The sequence below is a fragment of the Rana temporaria genome, chromosome 10 (assembly GCF_905171775.1).
Source record: "Rana temporaria chromosome 10, aRanTem1.1, whole genome shotgun sequence".
In the NCBI taxonomy this organism is placed as follows: Eukaryota; Metazoa; Chordata; class Amphibia; order Anura; family Ranidae; genus Rana; species Rana temporaria.
In genome coordinates this window covers 71,377,899-71,398,436 of record NC_053498.1, presented here as the reverse complement: position 1 = coordinate 71,398,436, position 20,538 = coordinate 71,377,899, and the positions used below count along the sequence as shown (strand labels likewise).

General features: G+C 44.5%; 1 protein-coding gene across 1 annotated transcript in view; it reads left to right on the top strand.

Moving 5' to 3' along the window:
- Nucleotides 1-450: 450 nt before the first annotated feature.
- Nucleotides 451-20,538, top strand: part of MPZL3 (myelin protein zero like 3) — a 40,217-nt gene continuing 20,129 nt past the window's right edge. Inside the window, exons 1-2 of the mRNA XM_040325436.1 lie at nt 451-820; nt 13,277-13,440. Coding sequence (XP_040181370.1) covers nt 766-820; nt 13,277-13,440 — 219 coding nt within the window. The 5' untranslated portion in view covers nt 451-765. The remainder of the gene's footprint in view (nt 821-13,276; nt 13,441-20,538) is intronic.

Sequence of the window (20,538 nt, the reverse complement as noted above, 5' to 3'; positions counted from 1 at the left end):
CAAAGTGATAACGTTTTATTTCGACGTCCTGAGGAGGACGAGCTTGTGCTTTGTTGAAACATTGAAATAAAATGTCATCCTTTCAAGCCCTGTAAATGGCGCTTCATATTTCCGATTATATATACGTTGTGCTGAGCACCCGGGCCCATTTTCTCCAGACGTGTGTGCAGCGGCAACTACTGAATTATACATCATTTTAGCGTAGGTAGAAAATATCTTATATATTATTGTTCATATAATAAAATAAGTAATGGTACATTCTATTATTTTATTATATTTAATATCTTATTATAATACTGTACTACTTATTTTACCTCATGAAAATCTACAAAAAATGTTCTGTTCACAAGTATTGCTTAGCTTTTAGTTTTATTTTATGAAATTGGCTCTTAGGTTTTCTCCCTCACTGTTGGTGTAATCTTGCAGGACGCGTTTTTGATAAGATTAGGCTGCTGACATAGTGGGGAGGAGATCATTGTGTCATTATGTAACCTCACTGTGATGAATACAATACAAAGTCCTGTTGAGCAGCAGGAATGAGCAGTGATCCCAGCTGGAGGAGGTTGCACTCAGAGGCGGGAGACAAATGTTCTATACTCTGGTTTCTCTTCAGATCATATGTCGTCAGCAGTAGTATTGGAGGCTGGCCTAGACACACCGCCCCGCCTGTGAATCACCTGTACACCGAGAGCTCTTACCTGTAATTCCAGCCATCACTTCCTGTTTACTCACCTGTTAGTCAGACTGGAGAGGCATAAACAAGCAATGGCTCCGTTGTGGGGGAATGTACTATGGAGGTCTCTTCTCCTCCTAATGATGGGTGAGTACTCATCATTTTACACTGCTGATCTTACTTCTGATATGTTACATATTATACATGTGAAGGAACTGCTGAAAGTTCTGTTCTATGGTATTAAGCCGGCCATAGATGGATTGAAATTTGTCCGGTTCAGCAGGGACTGGCCGAGTTTCGATCCATCTATGGGCAGGCTAGTTGTACAGAAGTCAATCTATTGACTAACTTCTGAACAACCAGCCTGTTGGAAAAATGTTACTTGATCAGTGACCCCCAACTATAGCTGGCAGTGCTGATGAGTGTATTCTAATGGTGGGGAAGCCTTCTTTCTGTCAGAATGCAGGAGCTCTGCGGCAGTGTTGCCAATTGTCCGTATTTTCGTAAAAACAGGCACTTTTTCCCCCCCGTTTGTAAATGTCCGTGGTTGTGGAAATGTGCCAGTAAAAATAGCCAAGATCGGTTTGGCTTGGAACTGTGCACGGAGATTGGAGGCAGGGGGTGATGGTGGCTGCGGTGGCACCGCAGAGGAGGATGAAGGCAGGGGGTGTTAGTGGTAGGGGAAGATTGGAGGCAGGGGGTGTTAGTGGCAGGGGAGATTGGAGGCAGGGGGTGTTAGTGGCAGGGGAGATTGGAGGCAGGGGGTGTTAGTGGCAGGGGGAGATTAGAGGCAGGGGGAGATTAGAGGCAGGGGGTGTTAGTGGCAGGGGGAGATTAGAGGCAGGGGGAGATTGGAGGCAGGGGGTGTTAGTGGCAGGGGGAGATTGGAGGCAGGGGGTGTTAGTGGCAGGGGGAGATTAGAGGCAGGGGGTGTTAGTGGCAGGGGGAGATTAGAGGCAGGGGGAGATTAGTGGCAGGGGGAGATTAGAGGCAGGGGGAGATTAGAGGCAGGGGGTGTTAGTGGCAGGGGGAGATTGGAGGCAGGGGGAGATTGGAGGCAGGGGGTGTTAGTGGCAGGGGAAGATTGGAGGCAGGGAGTAATGTGACTAAATAATTTGCCCTTATTATATCGAAAATAATAAATATGTTTTTTTTTACCTAGCGTACTTGTTTGTAGCCTAAATACTGAAATTTGCACCTAAAAATGTAATTTAGTAACTTTTGTGAAATGCCAGTAAAAACGTGGCTGCGCCAGTAAATTTCAGGTGTCGTGCTAGTAAATTTCAATCTGGTAGGTTGGCAACACTGCTCTCTGCGGGAGGGATTCCCCCATTCACCTGGAATGTGTGGATAGGGAAATCGAGTAATTTTGTTCTTTCGTTCAACCCGCTGTTTGAATGACCGAAAACAAATCATGTATGGCCCGTTGGCTTGTCTTTACACAAATGTATTTTATAGTACGGTATGTGGACTATTCACTTTACAATGTACAGTAAAACCTTGGTTTGAGAGTACCTTGGTTTGAGAGCGTTTTGCAAGACAAGCAAAAATAAATAAAAAATTGACTTGATATACAAGTAGATGTCTTGATATAAGAGTAGCGTCATGTCACAACTGAATATGAAAGAGAAGAGAGGAGCCTCTAAGTGTAGCAATATGGTTACATTTAATGAAGGTACAACATTTAGCAACTCACATGGTTGATGATTTAAAGCAGCGTTCCACCGAAAAAAATATATATTAAAAGTCAGCACTTACAAATACTGCAGCTGCTGACTTTTAAAATAAAGACACTTGCAGTACCTGTCCAGTGCGCCCGCAATGTCCTCACCCGAAGCCAACCTGTCCATAGGCTCTGTAAGGGAAGTGAAGCCTTGCGGATTCACAGCCTGGTTCTCTACTGTGCATGTGCGAGTCACACTGCGCATTCTGACTTGTCCCTGCTGTCTTCTGGGACCTATGTGTCTCCCAGGAGACAGCAGGGGGGGGGCGGATATGGCGTAGTTCAATTTTTGGATAGAACTCTGCTTTATTTAAAACGAGTACATCCAAGTATGCAAGCATCCAGGGTAAAGCTGTCCACATAGACCGTCCTCCACACCACCATTGACGTCATCACTTCCACAAGCGCTTCAAGCCTCGCATTCAAATCGCTCTACTGCAGGGTAGTTTTCCCGGTCACGATTGCAGACTGACAGCGGTGAGAGCTGGCGGTGCGGAGGATGGTCTATGTCAGCCATTCTCAACCAGGGTTCCTGAGCGGTTGCTAGGGGTTCCTTGAGCTGTTGCTGATGAACCACCTATTTGATGCCTGCAGAGTTCAAGGTTCCGCACCATGCCAGCAGCATGACGCCAAATACATTTTTACCTTTATTTAAGTGTGACATTCTGAGCACCACTTTAAGGGGGGCATTCTTCCTATTGACCACCAATATAAGGAGAATGGTTCCTATTGAGTCCTGATGAATTGGTTATAGTAAGGGTTCCTTGAGACATGAAAATCATTTTTGGGGTTCCTCTAGGGTTAAACGGTTGAGAAAGCATGGTGGATGTGGACAGCTTTACCCCGGATGCCTGCATACTTGGATGTGCCATGTGAGTTGCTAAATGTTGTACCTTCATTATATGTAACCATATTGCTACACTTAGAGGCGCCTCTCTTCTCTTTTATACTCCGTAGCTCCTGCTGGATTTTGCTTCTAAACCCCTTGTGGAGGCTTCCATCTGTGGATGAACATGTTATGGTTACACAACCTATCACATTGCTATAATCTTTTTAAATGGACTATAAACTGAAGAACTTATGAATAAATGGTTGTGGAACGAATTATCTGAGTTTCCATAATTTCTTATGGGGAAATTCGCTTTGATATACAAGTGCTTTGGATTACAAGCATGTTTCGGGAATAAATTATGCTCGCAATCCAAGGTTTTACCGTATTTGTCACCTGCCAGAGTTGGTTATGGAGATGGATTGGTTATTGTATCCTAAATGATTTCCAATCAGGTCCATCTGTCCATTTTTCAGGTGGATCTGATCCAAAGCTCCATGCAGCCCTATGGACAAGTAAACAGATTTGTGTCCCTATAAAAACCCGGCTACCACAGAGTCCATCGGGGTCCAGAGAAACCTGATCAAGACAGATCATAGCCTGATGTAGGGTTGCCACCACATCCCTTTATAACTTAACACATATTAATTACACAGGTTCTCTGACTGATTAAGGTGGTAATTGAACTCACCGGGTGCCTTGCCTGCATTAAATTGGCCTCAGAACCTGTGTAATTCATGTGTTTTGGATTTAAAGGGATGAGGTGGCAACCCTAGCCCTGATGTAAATGGACAGCGGAGTCCGTGTACATCCGGCTGTCCATGGAGCTGTCACTGGTCTGCCAGACACAAACTGAATGGGCACAGATGTCAGAAAATGGACATCTGGATCTGATTCAGAAGGTGATCTGCTCATGGATCCCCTGCTGCCCAGAGCAGACACTGCTCCATGTGAAATAGCCCTTAAAGGGTTTGTAAAGGAAAACATATTATTTTTTTTAATGAACAAACATTTTATACTTGCTTCCACTGTGCAGCTCGTTTTGCACAGAGTGTCCCCGATCCACGTCTTCTGGGGTCCCTCGGCGGCTGTCTCTGGTCCTCCCCGCAAGAACTCCACACATTCATGCGAGCTCCCTCACATACGGTGGAGTCCTTGCGGGCACGCTCCCTTGATACAGTGAGCGGCTACGGCCCCTCTGTGCGCCGCATCATTGGATGTGATTGACAGCAGCGCCAGCCAATGGCTGCGCTGCTTTCAATCCATCCACTCTAGCCAATCAACGGCCAGGCTGGGTGGCGAAGAGGATGTCGGGGCCAAGCGCGGGACTTTCGAGCGGTCAGGTCAGTATAATGGGGTGCCGGTATACTCAGAATGTTTTTCACCTTAATGCATAGAATGCATTAAGGTGAAAAAACTTTTCCTTTACAACCCCTTTAAGCTGGCTGTAGACATCTTGTGCTTTTTTCTTTTTTTCTTTCATCACCAAGAGAAAATCTATGGATTCCCCCATGCTTGAAGCTTTGACGGATGAGTCTCCACTATTGGCTATTGAATTGAGATACCTGCAGTACCCAAGATTGTCTGAATGCAGTGGTGCTGCCAAGTAGTGACTGCATCTGATATAGGACTGTTCAGACAATACTTTTCCATGCTGCTCAGTCGATTTCTAAATCAACTTTTGTCAAGCAGGGGGGTGCTTGTAGGATCACACAACTTATAGCTGGTTTATCAGGAATTGGCCAAAATTCAAGCTGTCTATTGGGGCCTTTATACCAAAAAGCGATCCTGTTGCTGGAGGCAACTTGTCAGTGTCATGCCGCGTACACACGGTCGGAATTTCCAACAGAAAAAGTCAGATGGGAGCTTTTCGTCAGATATTCCGACCGTGTGTATGCCCCATCTGACTTTTTCTGTTGGAATTTCCGACGGACTTATAGAGCAGGTTCTCTATTTTTCCATCGGAAATTTTGACTGAGTTTTTCCCATGGCAAAGTCAGATCGTGTATACACGGCATTAGGATTGCTAAGTGATCAGTGACAACATTCACCTGCTTCTGCTTGAGTCAGGGGGTAACATCACAGGAGAAGATGAGAAGCTGTCAGCCAGTGATTTTCTGCCAGCAACAGGATCACTAGCGTTTCATAGCATTGCCTAGAGCAAGTAAATAACCTAAGTAGGCCACACACTACAATCTCTGTTAGATCTACCAACAAATATGTAGTGCAAAGTGCTGCGTGACTTGATATTGATTGGGTTGATTAGGTTTTCCTCGTATTTCTAGAAGAAATTGTATAGTGAATGACTACCTATAGAAGAATAGAGGGGATTCTGTCACTCATAAATTTGTAATCTGTAACAGAGCTTGTATAATTTATTTAATTCAGGTACTTATATAGCGACATCAATTTATGCAGCGCTTTACATATATATTGTACATTCACATCAGTTCCTTACCCCCAAGGAGCTTACAATTTAAGGCCATAACTCTTGCGAATCCTGTGAAGTAACAGTGTGACATATGCCCATGGAAGAAATAATAGGAAATACTACGGTATATGAAAGCTATACAGACTATCGTTCATTTCAGGCATTGCCTCCTGATGCCCTTCTATAACTCTGACTCTATCACGTATGCATTGTCTTTGGTTGGGAACAAAATCAGAAGTAATTAATTTCTTTGTGCCATATAACAATAGCAATAATGATGCTGACAGCACTTCGCCCATGATGACAGGGTCTCTAATAACGCATACACATGAACGGAATTTCCAATGAAAAAAACTCACATGGGGCTACACACGATCGGCATATCCGGTGGAAAAAGTCCGTCTGACTTCTCCTGGTAAGAGAGATTCCGTCATGTTTTCGGACAGTGAGGGAGCAACGCTGAAGCAGGGGATGTGTGCTCTTTTGCTGTTGCTAGCAAATTACTGCTCATGACTAAAGCCTCGATGATCGGACTGCCATCGGACAAATCCGGGGAATTTTGTCCGAAGGGCGTTGGCAATGAACTTGTTCTGCATACAGACTGCAGAGCTTTTTCAGCCAACATATACTACGGTTTTTTTTCAGCTCTTTGGGCACCTTCTGCTAATGTTGTCTGATGGTTAGCATTGGTTGGGAGTATGCGTGTTTGTACTTTGGATTTAAGTACGAAGGATTTGTGTACACACGATCGGATGATCCGACAGAACACATTTTGTTGTCGGACAACTTGAGAGCATGAACATTCAACGTTTGTTGTTGGAAATTCCGGCAACACGTCCATCGGACAATTGTTATCAGAATATCCGATCGTGTGTACGGGCCTTTAGAATAAGCATGGGTTTGGCTCAAACATAGGTTTGAACCAAACTCAGAATAAGGCTGTCATTCCTGCAAGCTGCCACCCAATCAAATGCGGCCAGGACATTCCCCCACCCCGCAGCTGTATATACACAAAAGGGCCTTTGTAGTAATATAACCAATGCCATTGACCTAATACGGCCATGTGGCCTTTGCCCTAATATGACCAATGCCATTGACCTAATACGACCATGTGGCCTTTGCCCTAATATGACCAATGCCATTGACCTAATACGACCATGTGGCCTTTGCCCTAATATGACCAATGCCATTGACCTAATACGGCCGTGTGGCCTTTGCCCTGATATGACCAATGCCATTGACCTAATACGGCCATGTGGCCTTTGCCCTAATATGACCAATGTCATTGACCTAATACGGCCATGTGGCATATTGGGTCAATATTTTCAGAAGCTTGCCCAGGAAGGGATTCGGCGGGAGTGACCGCTTCAGACTAAACCCAGAAAGAAGCTACGTTTGGACCAAACCCATGCTCATCCTTACTCGTGACATGATCACTACTGTATTCAAACATTAACACAGTGAGGTTAATTTACTATATAAACTGGGATCTTCTTTCAACAAATTATGAATAATCGCTACAAATATCTAATCATATGGTATACACTTTGAATACCCAATCATGTAGTGATCCCTTTCATGCAACTGGACAGTTGAATTGAATATTAACAATTTTTGTGTGTGTGTATATATGTATATGTGTGTGTGTATATGTATATATATATATATATATATATATATATATATATATATATATATATATATATATATATATATATAGGCCCGGATTCACAAAGCACTTGCGCCGACGTATCTCAAGATACGCCACGTAAGTGCAAATATGCCGGACCCACAAACTGAGATGCGCCTAAAAACAGGCTTCATCCCGCCGACGTAACTTGCCGGCGTAGGGTGGGCACACACTTACACTGGGCGCATATTTACGCTCACATTGATCAGCCATTCAAATATGCAAATGAGGAAAATACGCCGATTCACAAACGTACGTGTGTCCGACGCATTCCGCGTAAGTTATACGTCCAGCGTAAAGTTATGCCCCATAAAGGAGGTGTAACTCAGCAGCATCCATGCAAAGGGCTGCACCAGGGAACCCAAGCCGGCGTAATTTACGTTGGACGTGTGTGACTGGGCATAGATTACGTTCAGGGCGTACGCAGTGATCCGGCGTATCTTAGGCAGTTGTTCCGACGTGGTTGTGAGCATGCGCACGGGGATGCGCAGTTCGTTATACGCATCTGTCTGGCGCTCGGCCCATCATTTGCATGGGGTCATGGCTCATTTGTATGGCTCACGCCCACTTCTACCTACGCCGGCTTACGCCTTAGAAACCCAGTGCAGTTTTGGGAGCACTGGCTTTGTGAATTCCGTGCTTGCCTCTCTGCGCTGCGTCGGCGTAGCGTATATTATTTGCGCTATGGCGGCGTAATGTGCGCCCGCTCTCTGTGAATCCGGCCATATTCTATAATTATTTTTTTTTTTTTAAATCATACTTGTATAAAATGTAAATAATGAAGCAAATTGCTGGCACCTTTACAAGCAGCAGTAAAGAAAAGATTCACAATGGCTTTAAAATTAACAGGACTGAGAGCAAAGTTCAAAGATTAAACCACCACCAAATTAGTAAAACTAATATTTAAATGTTTACTTGAGCTGTGACAAACTGGTTGTGTCAGTATTAGATGAACCTTTATTTTTCCAATAACGGGCAAAACCGTTTAAATTTATAAAATTACAATAATTTTCACCTTGTCACATACCACTTTTACTGATATATCTGTGAATAAACAAATTCCAGCAGTTCATTAGGAAATTCTACCAAAATTGCCTGTGTATAGGGTTATCTGCAGAAATTCCTTGTTAGATAAACCACAAAGTTAGGCTTGGTTCACACCTACAGTAAGCAGTTTGCTTTTGAAACGTTTCTGCGGTGCATTTTGCATTTTTTGCACACAGGTTTTTTAATACGTTTTGTATTTTGCACTTTTTTTTTTTTACAATTTGTTGTTGGGCAGATTAAAAAACGCAAAATTAAAATCGTGGCAAAAACACTTTAAATGCTTATCTGCAGCTTCTCTATTGAAGTCTATTAAACCTAAAACGCACCCTTTTGCTTTTAAATAAGGGCCCTGACCCTTTCCAAAAACACAGTGGCTGAAAAAAGCATTGAGGTGAACGTGTCCCATAGGAAACCATGTTAAATGGACTATAGTGCGTTTCTGCATAAAACATTAAAAAATGCATAGGTGTAAACCGAGCCTTAAGCCCTGTACACACGACCGGGATTCCCGGCGGTAAAACCGAGAACCTGCTCGGTAACATTCCCCCTGTACACACCAGAGGTTTTCCCGTCGGGAAAACTGCGGTGAGAGCTTTGGCCGGGAATCCCGGCCATGTTCATACAGTGTTTCCCATAGGAAAACTGCTGGGTTAAAAACCCCCGCTCTCTTTTACCCGCCACGATTCGCAGTAGTTTTCCTGTTGGGAAAACTGCCATGGAGCATACACACGGACAGTTTTCCCGCCCAAAAGCTGTCATGGCAGTTTTCCCGACAGGAAAACTGGTCGCATGTACGAGGCATTAGGCTGAATTCAGTTCTATTTCCCATTTCCTTACTACATACTAAGCGTCTGTATTCATTTTTTATGTTATTGTTTTAAATAAAAAGTGGAAGAAGTATTTCTTAAATAGATTTTAATTAAGTTTCACATGTATGTATGATCTGTCAGATTTGTATTGCTGTGACTTTATTGGGGAGATTTCATCCTGTAACATCAGAACAAAAAAACAATAAAAGTGGGGTCACCAGGACAGGAAGGGACGGTCTTCAGTAAAAGCCTCTAAGGTTCCAACCCTTTCCCATAATTTAAATCTGAACTCCAGGTATGGCAATTTTACTTGGACCAATGAAAGTATGTGCCATACCTGAGAGATCCCGCTGATAGCTGGAAATCGCTGTAACAGGCACCACTAATACAGTCGTCATCCAGCTTTTGGGTCCCATGCCAAGTGTCTGCCCTGCTGCTTACTGAACACAAGGGGGCACTTGTTTGATACGGGTGGCATTGAGAGAAATAAATGGTTTTCAACACTTTTTACAAATATGTGAAAAGTGTGGCGTGCATTTGTAATCAGCCCCCTTTACTTTGATACCCTAAAAACTAAAATCTAGTGGAACCAATTGCCTTCAGGAGTCACCTAATTAGTAAATAGAGTCCACCTGTGTGCAATTTAATCTCAGTATAAATACAGCTGTTCGGTGAAGCCCTCAGAGGTTTGTTAGAGAACAAACAGCATCATGAAAGCCAAGGAACACACCAGTCAGGTCAGGGATAAAATTGTGGAGAAGTTTAAAGCAGAGTTAGAGTATAAAAAAAATATCCCAAGCTTTGAATATCTCATGGAGCACTGTTCAATCCATCATCCGAAAATGGAAAGAGTGTGGCACAACTGCAAACCTACCAAGACATAGCCGTCCACCTAAACTGACAGGCTGGGCAAGGAGAGCATTAATCAGAGAAGCAGCCAAGAGGCCCATGGTAACTCTGGAGAAGATGCAGAAATTCACAGCTCAGGTGGGAGAATCTGTCCACAGGATAACGATTATGCCCCGTACACACGATTAGGCTTTTGCCCGGCCAAATCGCATCGTAATTCTGACAGAATTCCATCGGAAAAAAATAGAACATGTTCTATATCTAAACTCTGATGGAATTCATTGGAATTTCTGATGAAAAAACTCAAGACGGGGCTACACATGATCGGAAAAAGTCCATCTGACTTTTTCCATTGGAAATTCCGATCGTGTGTATGGGGCATTAGTCGTGCACTCCACAAATCTGGCCTTTATGGAAGAGCGGCAAGAAGAAAGCCATTATTGTAAGAAACCCATAAGAAGTCCCATTGGCAGTTTGTGAGAAGCCATGTGGGGGACACAGCAAACATGTGGAAGAAGGTGCTCTGGTCAGATGAGACCAAAATCTTAACTTTTTGGCCTAAAAGCAAAGCACTAAATGTTGCAGAAAACTAACACTGTACATCACCCTGAACACACCATCCCCACTGTGAAACATGGGGGTGGTGGCAGCATTATGTTGTGGGGATGCTTTTCTTCAGCAGGGACAGGAAAGTTGGTCAGAGTTGAAGATGGATGGAGCCAAATACAGGGCAATCTTAGAAGAAAACCTGTTATGCCGCATACAGACGGTCGTTTTTTGTGATGAAAAAAAACGACGTTTTAAAAAACGTCATTTAAAATGATCGTGTGTGGGCAAAACGTCGTTTTATGTCTTCAAAAAAACGACCAAAAAAAAATTCGAACATGCTCGAATTTTTTGTGTCGTTTTTCAAAACGTCGTTTTTGTTTCACAGAAATTGACCGTGTGTAGCAAAAAACGACGTTTAAAACGACGTTTTTAAACCCGCGCATGCCCAGAAGCTATTTATGAAGTGAGCTTCAATGGAAAAAAGTGGTGAAACGTAACCTCGCTTTGCTATAGCATTGTGAAAAAACGATGGTGTGTAGGCAACATCGTTTTTGAAAATGATGTTTCAAAAACGTCGTTTTATTTCATGATTTAAAACGTCGTTTTTTTTCATCACAAAAAACGACCGTCTGTATGCGGCATTAGAGTCTGCAAAAGACTGAGGCAGAGGTTTAACTTCCAGCAGGACAATGACCCTAAACATACAGCCAGAGCTACAATGGAATGGTTTAAATCAAAGCATATTCATGTGTTAGAATTGCCCAGTCAAAGACCAGACCTAAATCCAATTGAGAATCTCTGGCAAGACTTTAAAATTGCTGTTCACAGACGCTTTCCATCCAATCTGACAGAGCTTGAGCCATTTTGCAAAGAAGAATGGGCAAAAATGTCAGATGTATAGATGTGAAAAGATGGTAGAGACATCCCCAAAAAGACTTTCAGCTGTAATTAAAGTGAAAGGGGGTTCTACAAAGTATTGACTACACTTTTCACATATTTATTGGTAAAAAAAAAAAATATGAAAACCATTTATCATTTACCTTTCACTTCACAATTATGTGCCACTTTGTGTTGGTCTATCACAAAAAAACACAATAAAATACATTTACGTTTTTGGTTATAATATGGGTTGAGCAAACCCGAACTGTAAAGTTCGGGTTCGTACCGGACTTTTGGGTTTTTGGGACCCAAACAATTTTCTGTAGGTTCGGGTTCGGTGTTCGGCAATGTAATGGCGCGCTGCAGGGCAGCCAATCACCATTTGTTTTACCCGTGTGACCTAGAAGCCATCACAGCCATGCCTACTAATGGCATGGCTGTAATTGGCCAGTGCAGCATGTGACACAGCCTCTATATAAGCTAGAGGCACATAGCACAGCTCGTCACTCTGCTTTAGATAGGGTAGGGAAAGGCTGCTGCTGCTGCTGCTATGAGGGAGAGAATCGGATAGGAGTCAGACTGTCCTGCTTCAGAAATCTAATTACACCAGCACTGCATATGTTCCTGTGAAATACTCTGCATTAGATACTTTAGGGAAAGGTTCCTGATTTTGCTTATAGGGAGAGAAATATATAGGAGTCAGCCCTGCTTCAGAAATCATATTACACCAGCACTGCATATGTTACTGTGAGATACACCCTTTAGATACGTTTCTTCTATTGTGCTATTCAAAAAATATCCATTTAGGGCAAAAAAAATAATTTGCAGGGTTTCCTCCATATTTGTACGTGTGAGATAAACACTTTAGCCAGTGTTCTTCTATTGTTCTATTCAAAAAACACCCATATAGGGCAAAAATATATATTTTTCAGTGTTTCCTCCATATATGTAGGTGTGAGATGAACACTTTAGCTAGTGTTCTTCTATTGTTCTATTCAAAAAACACCCATTTAGGGCAAAAAAATATTTTGCAGTGTTTCCTCCAATGTTTGCAGTGTTTCCTCCATATCTGTAGGTGTGAGATAAACACTTTAGCTAGTGTTCTTCTATTGTTCTATTAAAAAAAAAAAAACATTTAGGGTCCTCCTCCACCGCCGCTTCCACCTACACCGCCACCTCAACCTCCTACTCCATATGGACCTCGTCCTCCTAGGTCAAGATTATTTTTTTTATTTTTATTTTTGTTATTTTAAGTTATTTCCCTATCCACATTTATTTGCAGAGTATTTGTCATGCTCTTACCAACATTTTGCTGCCATTTGCAGCCCTCTAGCCCTTTCCATTATTTTTTTAGAGACATTTAAGTACTCAAAAGTTCGGGTCCCCATTGACTTCAATGGGGTTCGGGGTCAAGTTCGGGTCCCGAACCCGGACTTTTTTTTCCGAAGTTCGGCCGAACCCGTCGAACCCAAACATCCAGGTGTCTGCTGAACTCTGGTTATAACGTGACAAATGTGGAAAATTTCAAGGGGTATAAATACTTTTTCAAGGCACTGTAATTATATTGGTCCAAACTGGAATACTTGGAATTCATCTTTCACGTTTATTATTATATGAGTAAGCTCTAATAAGTGTGAACCCCATCAGAGTCTTTTTTAATGTACATCCGCTGCACTTTTTAAGATCTTTTGTAAGTAGAATCTCATAGATGTGTGTCTGGGTAGCCAGCTAGCTGCATGGATTTAGGAATGCTTTGCTATCCATAGGCTTTATTGTTTTATCTCTGTTTCTTACCAGGTATCCCAGAGGTTCTGCTCATAGACATCCGCATGGACTCGGCAGTATATGGCGTTGTAGGAGAGTCCATCAAGTTATGGTGTAGCTTCTACTCAACTGTTCCCAATTCTAAATTTGCAGCTGTGGACTGGAGATACCGCCCGCCACAAGGCCCTGCTATTACAGTGAGTTATATGATTATAAAAACAACTGGAAATATTTATTTAGATCTATATGGCCATAGATATGAATGTTGTTGTTACGTACCTGGTATGTTTAGAGTCTGGTTGTAGGAGGCCTCTCTTACGGCTCTGGTTCACGAGCCACTGAAGTGGGAACAGCGGACTCGGAGCACAGCGGGGTAGGAGTGCCGATGCAGAGATGAATAGATGTAGGTGGCTGAGTCTCTCTGGCGGGGAGGTGCAGACGGCACTGAGGCAGAAGAGGGGGTCAGCGACCCTGACAGGTGATACGACTGCAATGGCAACAAGCTGATGAAGAAAGCAGATAAATAGGAAGCAAGAAACAGCAGGGTCAGGCAAGCCGGGTCACAACGGATAATCAGATGGTTCAGATGCAGGTAACTGAAGCGTAGTCGTGGTGCAAGCAGGTGGGTCTGGCAACGGTGGGTCCAATCAGAAGGGTAGTCAAACAAGCCGGAGTCAGGGATTAGAGAGATACGGATAGTCAACAAGCCGGGTCAAGGTTCAGTCAGTAATTCAGGATCAGGTTTCAGGATCAGGTTTCAAGTGTAAGTTCACTCCAAAACTGCAGATCAGGCAGCAATGTGTTTGAGTCCAGCAATGGCTTTTAAAGTGTGCTTTGGCGCCAAAAACGTGCACACGCACGCTCCCGCTATTGTGCACGCGCGCGCGCCCGTTGTGCACGCTCGCGCCCCCGTTGCGCACGCGCAGGCGTGCGGGAAGTGCTGCGGTGTGTCAACATGGAGGAACCCTGTTGTTTCCTCAGAAACGAGGATGGATGAGGCTGGGAGGTAAGTCCCTGACATTGCCCCCCCCAAGGGGCAGCCTCCGGATGCCCAGTCGGGCCTTTTTGTCTGGGTGAGCAAGAAAAAAGGCACGTAATAACTTCTTGGCGTGTAGATTACCTTCAGGTTCCCAAGAGTTATCTTCTGGGCCATACCCCTTCCACTTGACCAGAAATTGGTTTTGTCCTTGTCGCTTTCTGCAGTCCAATATAGTTTCCACTACGTACTCTTCACAACCATCGATCTGGACAGGTTCAGGAGGCTTGGATCCTCTGTTAGGGAAGGGATCAGGGGCTGCAGGTTTGAGTAGAGAAACATGAAATACAGGATGTATTTTCAGGGAATTAGGTAGAGACAGTTCATATGAGGCTAAATTAATTTTCCTCTTAACCGGGAAGGGTCCCATAAACTTAGGTGCCAACTTCTTAGACGGGCAAGGTAATCTTAGGTTATTTGTGGACAGCCATACCTGATCATCCGGTTTGAGATCCAACTCTCCCCTTCTTCCCTTGTCGAAGAATCTCTTGCCGTCAGCTTGAGCCTTGGTTATTGCTTCGCGTAATACCTGGTTGTTACGTTTAAAAAATTCCAAGATATCTTGAACCGCTGGAACTGCTGATTCTGAAAAGAAATCTGGCAAAAATGTTAAATTAAAACCATAATTAGAGAAAAAAGGGGATTGCCCGGTAGCTGAGTGTTTGGCATTGTTGTATGCAAATTCTGCTAGAGGTAGCAGCGAGACCCAATCATCTTGAGAAAAAGTTGTAAAGCATCTGATATATTGTTCTAAGGTTTGGTTTGTTCTTTCGGTTTGCCCATTGGTTTGGGGATGGTAGGCTGAAGACAGAGAAAGCTTAATTTGTAACTTCTCACAAAGGGCTTTCCAGAACCGAGAGGTAAACTGGACCCCTCTGTCGGAGACAATATTGGAAGGTACTCCATGTAGCCTGACGATTTCTTTGATAAAAACGCGAGCAGTTTCAGCAGCAGAAGGTGTATTTTTCAAAGGAAGGAAGTGAGCCATTTTGGTAAAACGATCTACAATCACAAAGATTGCTGTACATCCTTCAGAACAGGGAAGTTCCACAATAAAGTCCATTGCAATCATTTCCCAAGGTCTATTGGGCACGGGTAGAGGTTTTAATAGACCCCAGGCTTGTTTTCTGGATGTCTTGTTCCGATTGCAGATGGGGCAAGAGTTGATATATTTCTTACAAAAGTCCTCTAAGTCAGGCCACCAGAAAGTGCGTCGCACTAATTCGAGGGTTTTACGAACTCCGAAGTGCCCCGCTAACGGGTGGTCATGGAGAAGTTTTAGAACTTCCACTCGGGTATTCTCCGGTACAAAAACTTGACTCCCTCTCCAAAATAAACCGTCTCTGGAAGTTAACGAGATATTGGGGGGTTTGGAAGATTCGGAAGATGCTTCTCTGATCGTGGAAAGCAGATCGGTATGCAAAAGTAGAAAGTTGCCATCCGGAAGGATGGTGTCTGGAATGGATGTGTCCTTCGGGTTGTCATGCATTCGGGATAATGCGTCTGGTTTAACATTCTTGGATCCAGGTCGATAAGTAATATGAAAACAAAAGCGAGAAAAGAAGAGAGCCCAACGGGCTTGTCGAGGTTTTAGCCGTTTAGCTGTCCTTAGATACTCCAAATTTTTGTGATCTGTGTAGATCAATACAGGATGAGCAGCGCCTTCAAGTAAGTATCTCCACTCCTCTAAGGCGGTTTTGATTGCCAACAGTTCTCGATCCCCCACGTCGTAATTCCTCTCTGCGGGGGAGAGCTTTCGGGAATAGAATCCTACTGGATGCATTAAATCCTTGTCCCCTGAGCGTTGTGAGATGACAGCCCCTACCGCCACTTCAGAGGCATCTACCTCAAGGAGGAAAGGCAACGCTGGATTGGGATGACTGAGGATTGGAGCGGATGTAAAGAGTCCCTTCAGGGTATCAAAGGCCTTTTGAGCTTCAGGATTCCATCGGAAACGAAGATTCTGCTTAGTGAGTTGAGTAATGGGAGCCACTATCGTAGAGAAGTTTTTAATAAATTTCCTATAAAAATTTGCGAACCCAATAAAACGTTGTACCCCTTTTTTATCCAAGGGTGTTGGCCAGTCTAGGATGGCGGATACTTTTTTCGGATCCATTTCAATTCCGGTTGGAGAAATCACTAGACCTAGGAATTGGATAGTTAGTCGCTCGAACTCGCATTTCTCTACTTTTGCATACAAGCTGTGCAGGCGGAGACGATTCAGGACCTTGCAGACGTGCACTCGGTGCTCTTCCAGGGAACAGGAAAAAACCAGGATATCGTCCAAATAAACAATGACAAAGATGTCTAAGAAGTCTCTAAATACGTCGTTAACAAAGTGTTGAAACGTAGCAGGTGCATTGCATAGGCCAAAGGGCATTACCAAGTACTCATAGTGTCCATATCTTGTGCGGAACGCTGTCTTCCATTCATCGCCGTCCCTGATGCGTATCAAGTTGTACGCTCCCCTCAGGTCCAGTTTAGTGAAAATAACGGCAGATCGTAATTTTTGAAAAAGTTCGGGTATTAGGGGCAGGGGATAGCGATTCTTTACAGTGATGTTGTTTAGTTCCCGATAATCAACACAGGGACGAAGAGTTTGGTCTTTTTTTGTGACAAAAAATATTCCGGCGCCTGCTGGCGAAGTGGACGGACGGATGAATCCTTTATCCAAATTTTCATCAAGATAAATTTTTAAGGCGTCCTGTTCCTTCTCGGAAAGTGGGAAAATCCGCCCAAAGGGGATCTCAGCCCCAGGAAGGAGCTCAACCGGACAGTCATATGGCCGATGAGGCGGAAGAGAATCAGCTCCTTTCTTGCTAAACACATCAAGGAATCCATGATATGGTTTTGGAACGGACTGAAGCAGACTGGGATCGGCATTTAAACACATCAGGGTAGGAGATGGGTTGGACGGTCTGGGCAGGCAGTGTTCCTGACAGTAGTAAGAAGGGAAGGTGATTCTTCCAGATATCCAGTCAACTTGGGGGTTGTGTGCCCGGAGCCAAGGTATGCCTAAAATTACTGGGAACAAAGGAGATGAAATGACATCCAAAATTAACAGTTCCTTGTGTTGGAGAGAAGTAGTAGCAGGTAGGGGAAGCGTCTCTTGTGTTACCTGACCAGACTTGATGTGTGAGCCGTCGGCCAAAAAGACAGAAAGTCTACAGTCCTTTTTACGTAAAGGTATATTATGGAGATCAGCAAAAGTGGAATCAATAAAACAGCTGCATGTGCCTGAATCAACGATAGCGTTGACCAACACCGTCTTTTCCGGAAGCTGTAACGAAAGGGAGAGAGCAAGGTGGGTGGTGTTGGCAGAAATGGCAGAAATATTAATAGGAGCTGAAGACTTGAACTTACGTATCTTGACGGGGCAGTTATACACGTAATGGCCGGCCTCGCCGCAGTAGAGACACAGGTTCAACTGGCGACGACGTGTGCGTTCTTCCGGAGTGAGAGTAGGTCGCATCACACCTAATTGCATTGGTTCCGAAGTGTCCATAGACGGATCAGTAGAATTCGGAGGAGTAGGTGGTCGGTAACGAGAAGCGGGTAAGGGGGCCCGAGCAGTGACCCATACTGGGCGACCTTGTTGGGAAGAACGCTCTGCCCGGCGTTCCCTTAGTCGCCGATCAATTTGCACGGCCTTAGTGATAAGTTCGTCTAGGGTTTCAGGTACCCCAATGCGGGCTAGTTCATCCTTCAGGGGTTCTGACAAGCCTAAGCGAAATTGGTGGCGCAGAGCTGCGCTGTTCCATTGAGTATCTGCACTCCAACGACGAAAATCGGTTACATAATCCTCGACCGCTCGGCGGCCTTGTTGAAGTGCAAGTAAAGCGGTTTCAGCCGTGGCAGTCCTCTGGGGATCGTCGTAAAGTTGGGCCATGGTCTGGAAGAAGTTCAGCAAAGTCTCTGTCTGAGGGCCATTATCCTCTAGCAACCGATGTGCCCATTTTTGGGGTTCCCCTTGAAGCAGGGAAACGACAAACCCCACTTTCGTGGCCTCTAGTGAGAATGTTCGGGGTTGCAGGGCAAAATATAACTGACATGCGTTCTGAAAGTCCCGGAATTTAGAGCGATCCCCTGTGAATCGTTCGGGCATAGGAACCCTGGGTTCAGGTGGTAACATTACCACAGACGGAGCAGCAGCGGCTGATGAAGACCTAGTGGAAGATGCTGGGGCATCTCCAGGAACGGCTAGGTTCTGGACCTGTCCTTCCAATCTCAGGTAGCCATCTTGCAAGTTTTTAACCGCTTGAGTGAGGGATGATAGATGCTTGCATATCTCCTCCATCGCTGGGGCAACTCCTGCAGACTCTGTCATGGCTGCCTGATACTGTTACGTACCTGGTATGTTTAGAGTCTGGTTGTAGGAGGCCTCTCTTACGGCTCTGGTTCACGAGCCACTGAAGTGGGAACAGCGGACTCGGAGCACAGCGGGGTAGGAGTGCCGATGCAGAGATGAATAGATGTAGGTGGCTGAGTCTCTCTGGCGGGGAGGTGCAGACGGCACTGAGGCAGAAGAGGGGGTCAGCGACCCTGACAGGTGATACGACTGCAATGGCAACAAGCTGATGAAGAAAGCAGATAAATAGGAAGCAAGAAACAGCAGGGTCAGGCAAGCCGGGTCACAACGGATAATCAGATGGTTCAGATGCAGGTAACTGAAGCGTAGTCGTGGTGCAAGCAGGTGGGTCTGGCAACGGTGGGTCCAATCAGAAGGGTAGTCAAACAAGCCGGAGTCAGGGATTAGAGAGATACGGATAGTCAACAAGCCGGGTCAAGGTTCAGTCAGTAATTCAGGATCAGGTTTCAGGATCAGGTTTCAAGTGTAAGTTCACTCCAAAACTGCAGATCAGGCAGCAATGTGTTTGAGTCCAGCAATGGCTTTTAAAGTGTGCTTTGGCGCCAAAAACGTGCACACGCACGCTCCCGCTATTGTGCACGCGCGCGCGCCCGTTGTGCACGCTCGCGCCCCCGTTGCGCACGCGCAGGCGTGCGGGAAGTGCTGCGGTGTGTCAACATGGAGGAACCCTGTTGTTTCCTCAGAAACGAGGATGGATGAGGCTGGGAGGTAAGTCCCTGACAGTTGTATATAGGATTATTTCATTTTTTGGGCATGCGCACGGACATGTATGCTTGTTTAGCGTATACATGGATATATGTAAATGGTACAGGCACTGCTGGGGCTGATTTTTTATACAATAATAAAAATTGTGCTTATCCAACAAAATAATCAATGTAAGTGAATTAACAATTAACATAAAAGTGAAAATTAGGGAGGCAGCAGTTCTGGTGCCGAGGCACAAATATAAAGAGCAAGGAAAAAAGGGGGGTTATAACTGCGCCATGGCACCCAGACTTTGTGTGTTATAAAGTCAATATAATAAGTTAACCCTCAAGGGGTTAAACAGAAAAAAGTCTATGTTATCCAACAAGTTCACAATCCTGATGTATGGGATGATTAATTCCACCGTGATGGTCAGCACACTTGTACAGGTGAAGCCCACCACCAGAGTCATAGGCAGCTTACCAGATCAATAGCTTAAAACAGCAGTCGGCTGTGACCCAGCCGCGGCCTTTAAGGGGGGGGGATAACCCCTTCCTGGAGGTAGCGCTCGCTCCCCAGAGCCTGCCACAGAAACCACAGGGTATGCAGGAGATAGTCCAACGTGATTCACAGCACACTAGTAAGAGTGAGATCCCACCACCGGTATTAGGAGCAGCTTACCAGATCAAAAATCTCAGACAGCAGTCAGCTGTGACCCAGCCGCGGCCTTTGGGGAGATTCCACTCCCTGGTAAAGGATCACCACTTGCACCCTCGATTATTACCAAGAACGTCACCGCACATTCAAAGATAGAAAACGGCAAACATAGTGTAATTCCGTAGGGAAGGTAATTTATTAAAAACAGTAAAACATTACTCAGATTGTATGAGATTCAAACGAGCATTTAAAATTGCCGGCCGGCATGTATACAGAGCGGAGCCCTTCCTCCAAACGTGATGACGTCACCACACGTCCTCCCAGACGCGTTTCGTCATTGGACGTTGTCAATGGGATGCTGATTTTTTATGTTTTCAGTAATATTTTATTTGGCAGTATATGTTAAAAATATGTGGATAGAGGTTAGAGCTGCACGATTCTGGCTAAAATGAGAATCGCGATTATTTTACTTAGAGGATAGATCACGATTATTGCGGCGTAACATCAACTTTCACAAAAAAAAATAATTGGGCTGACTTTACTGTTTCG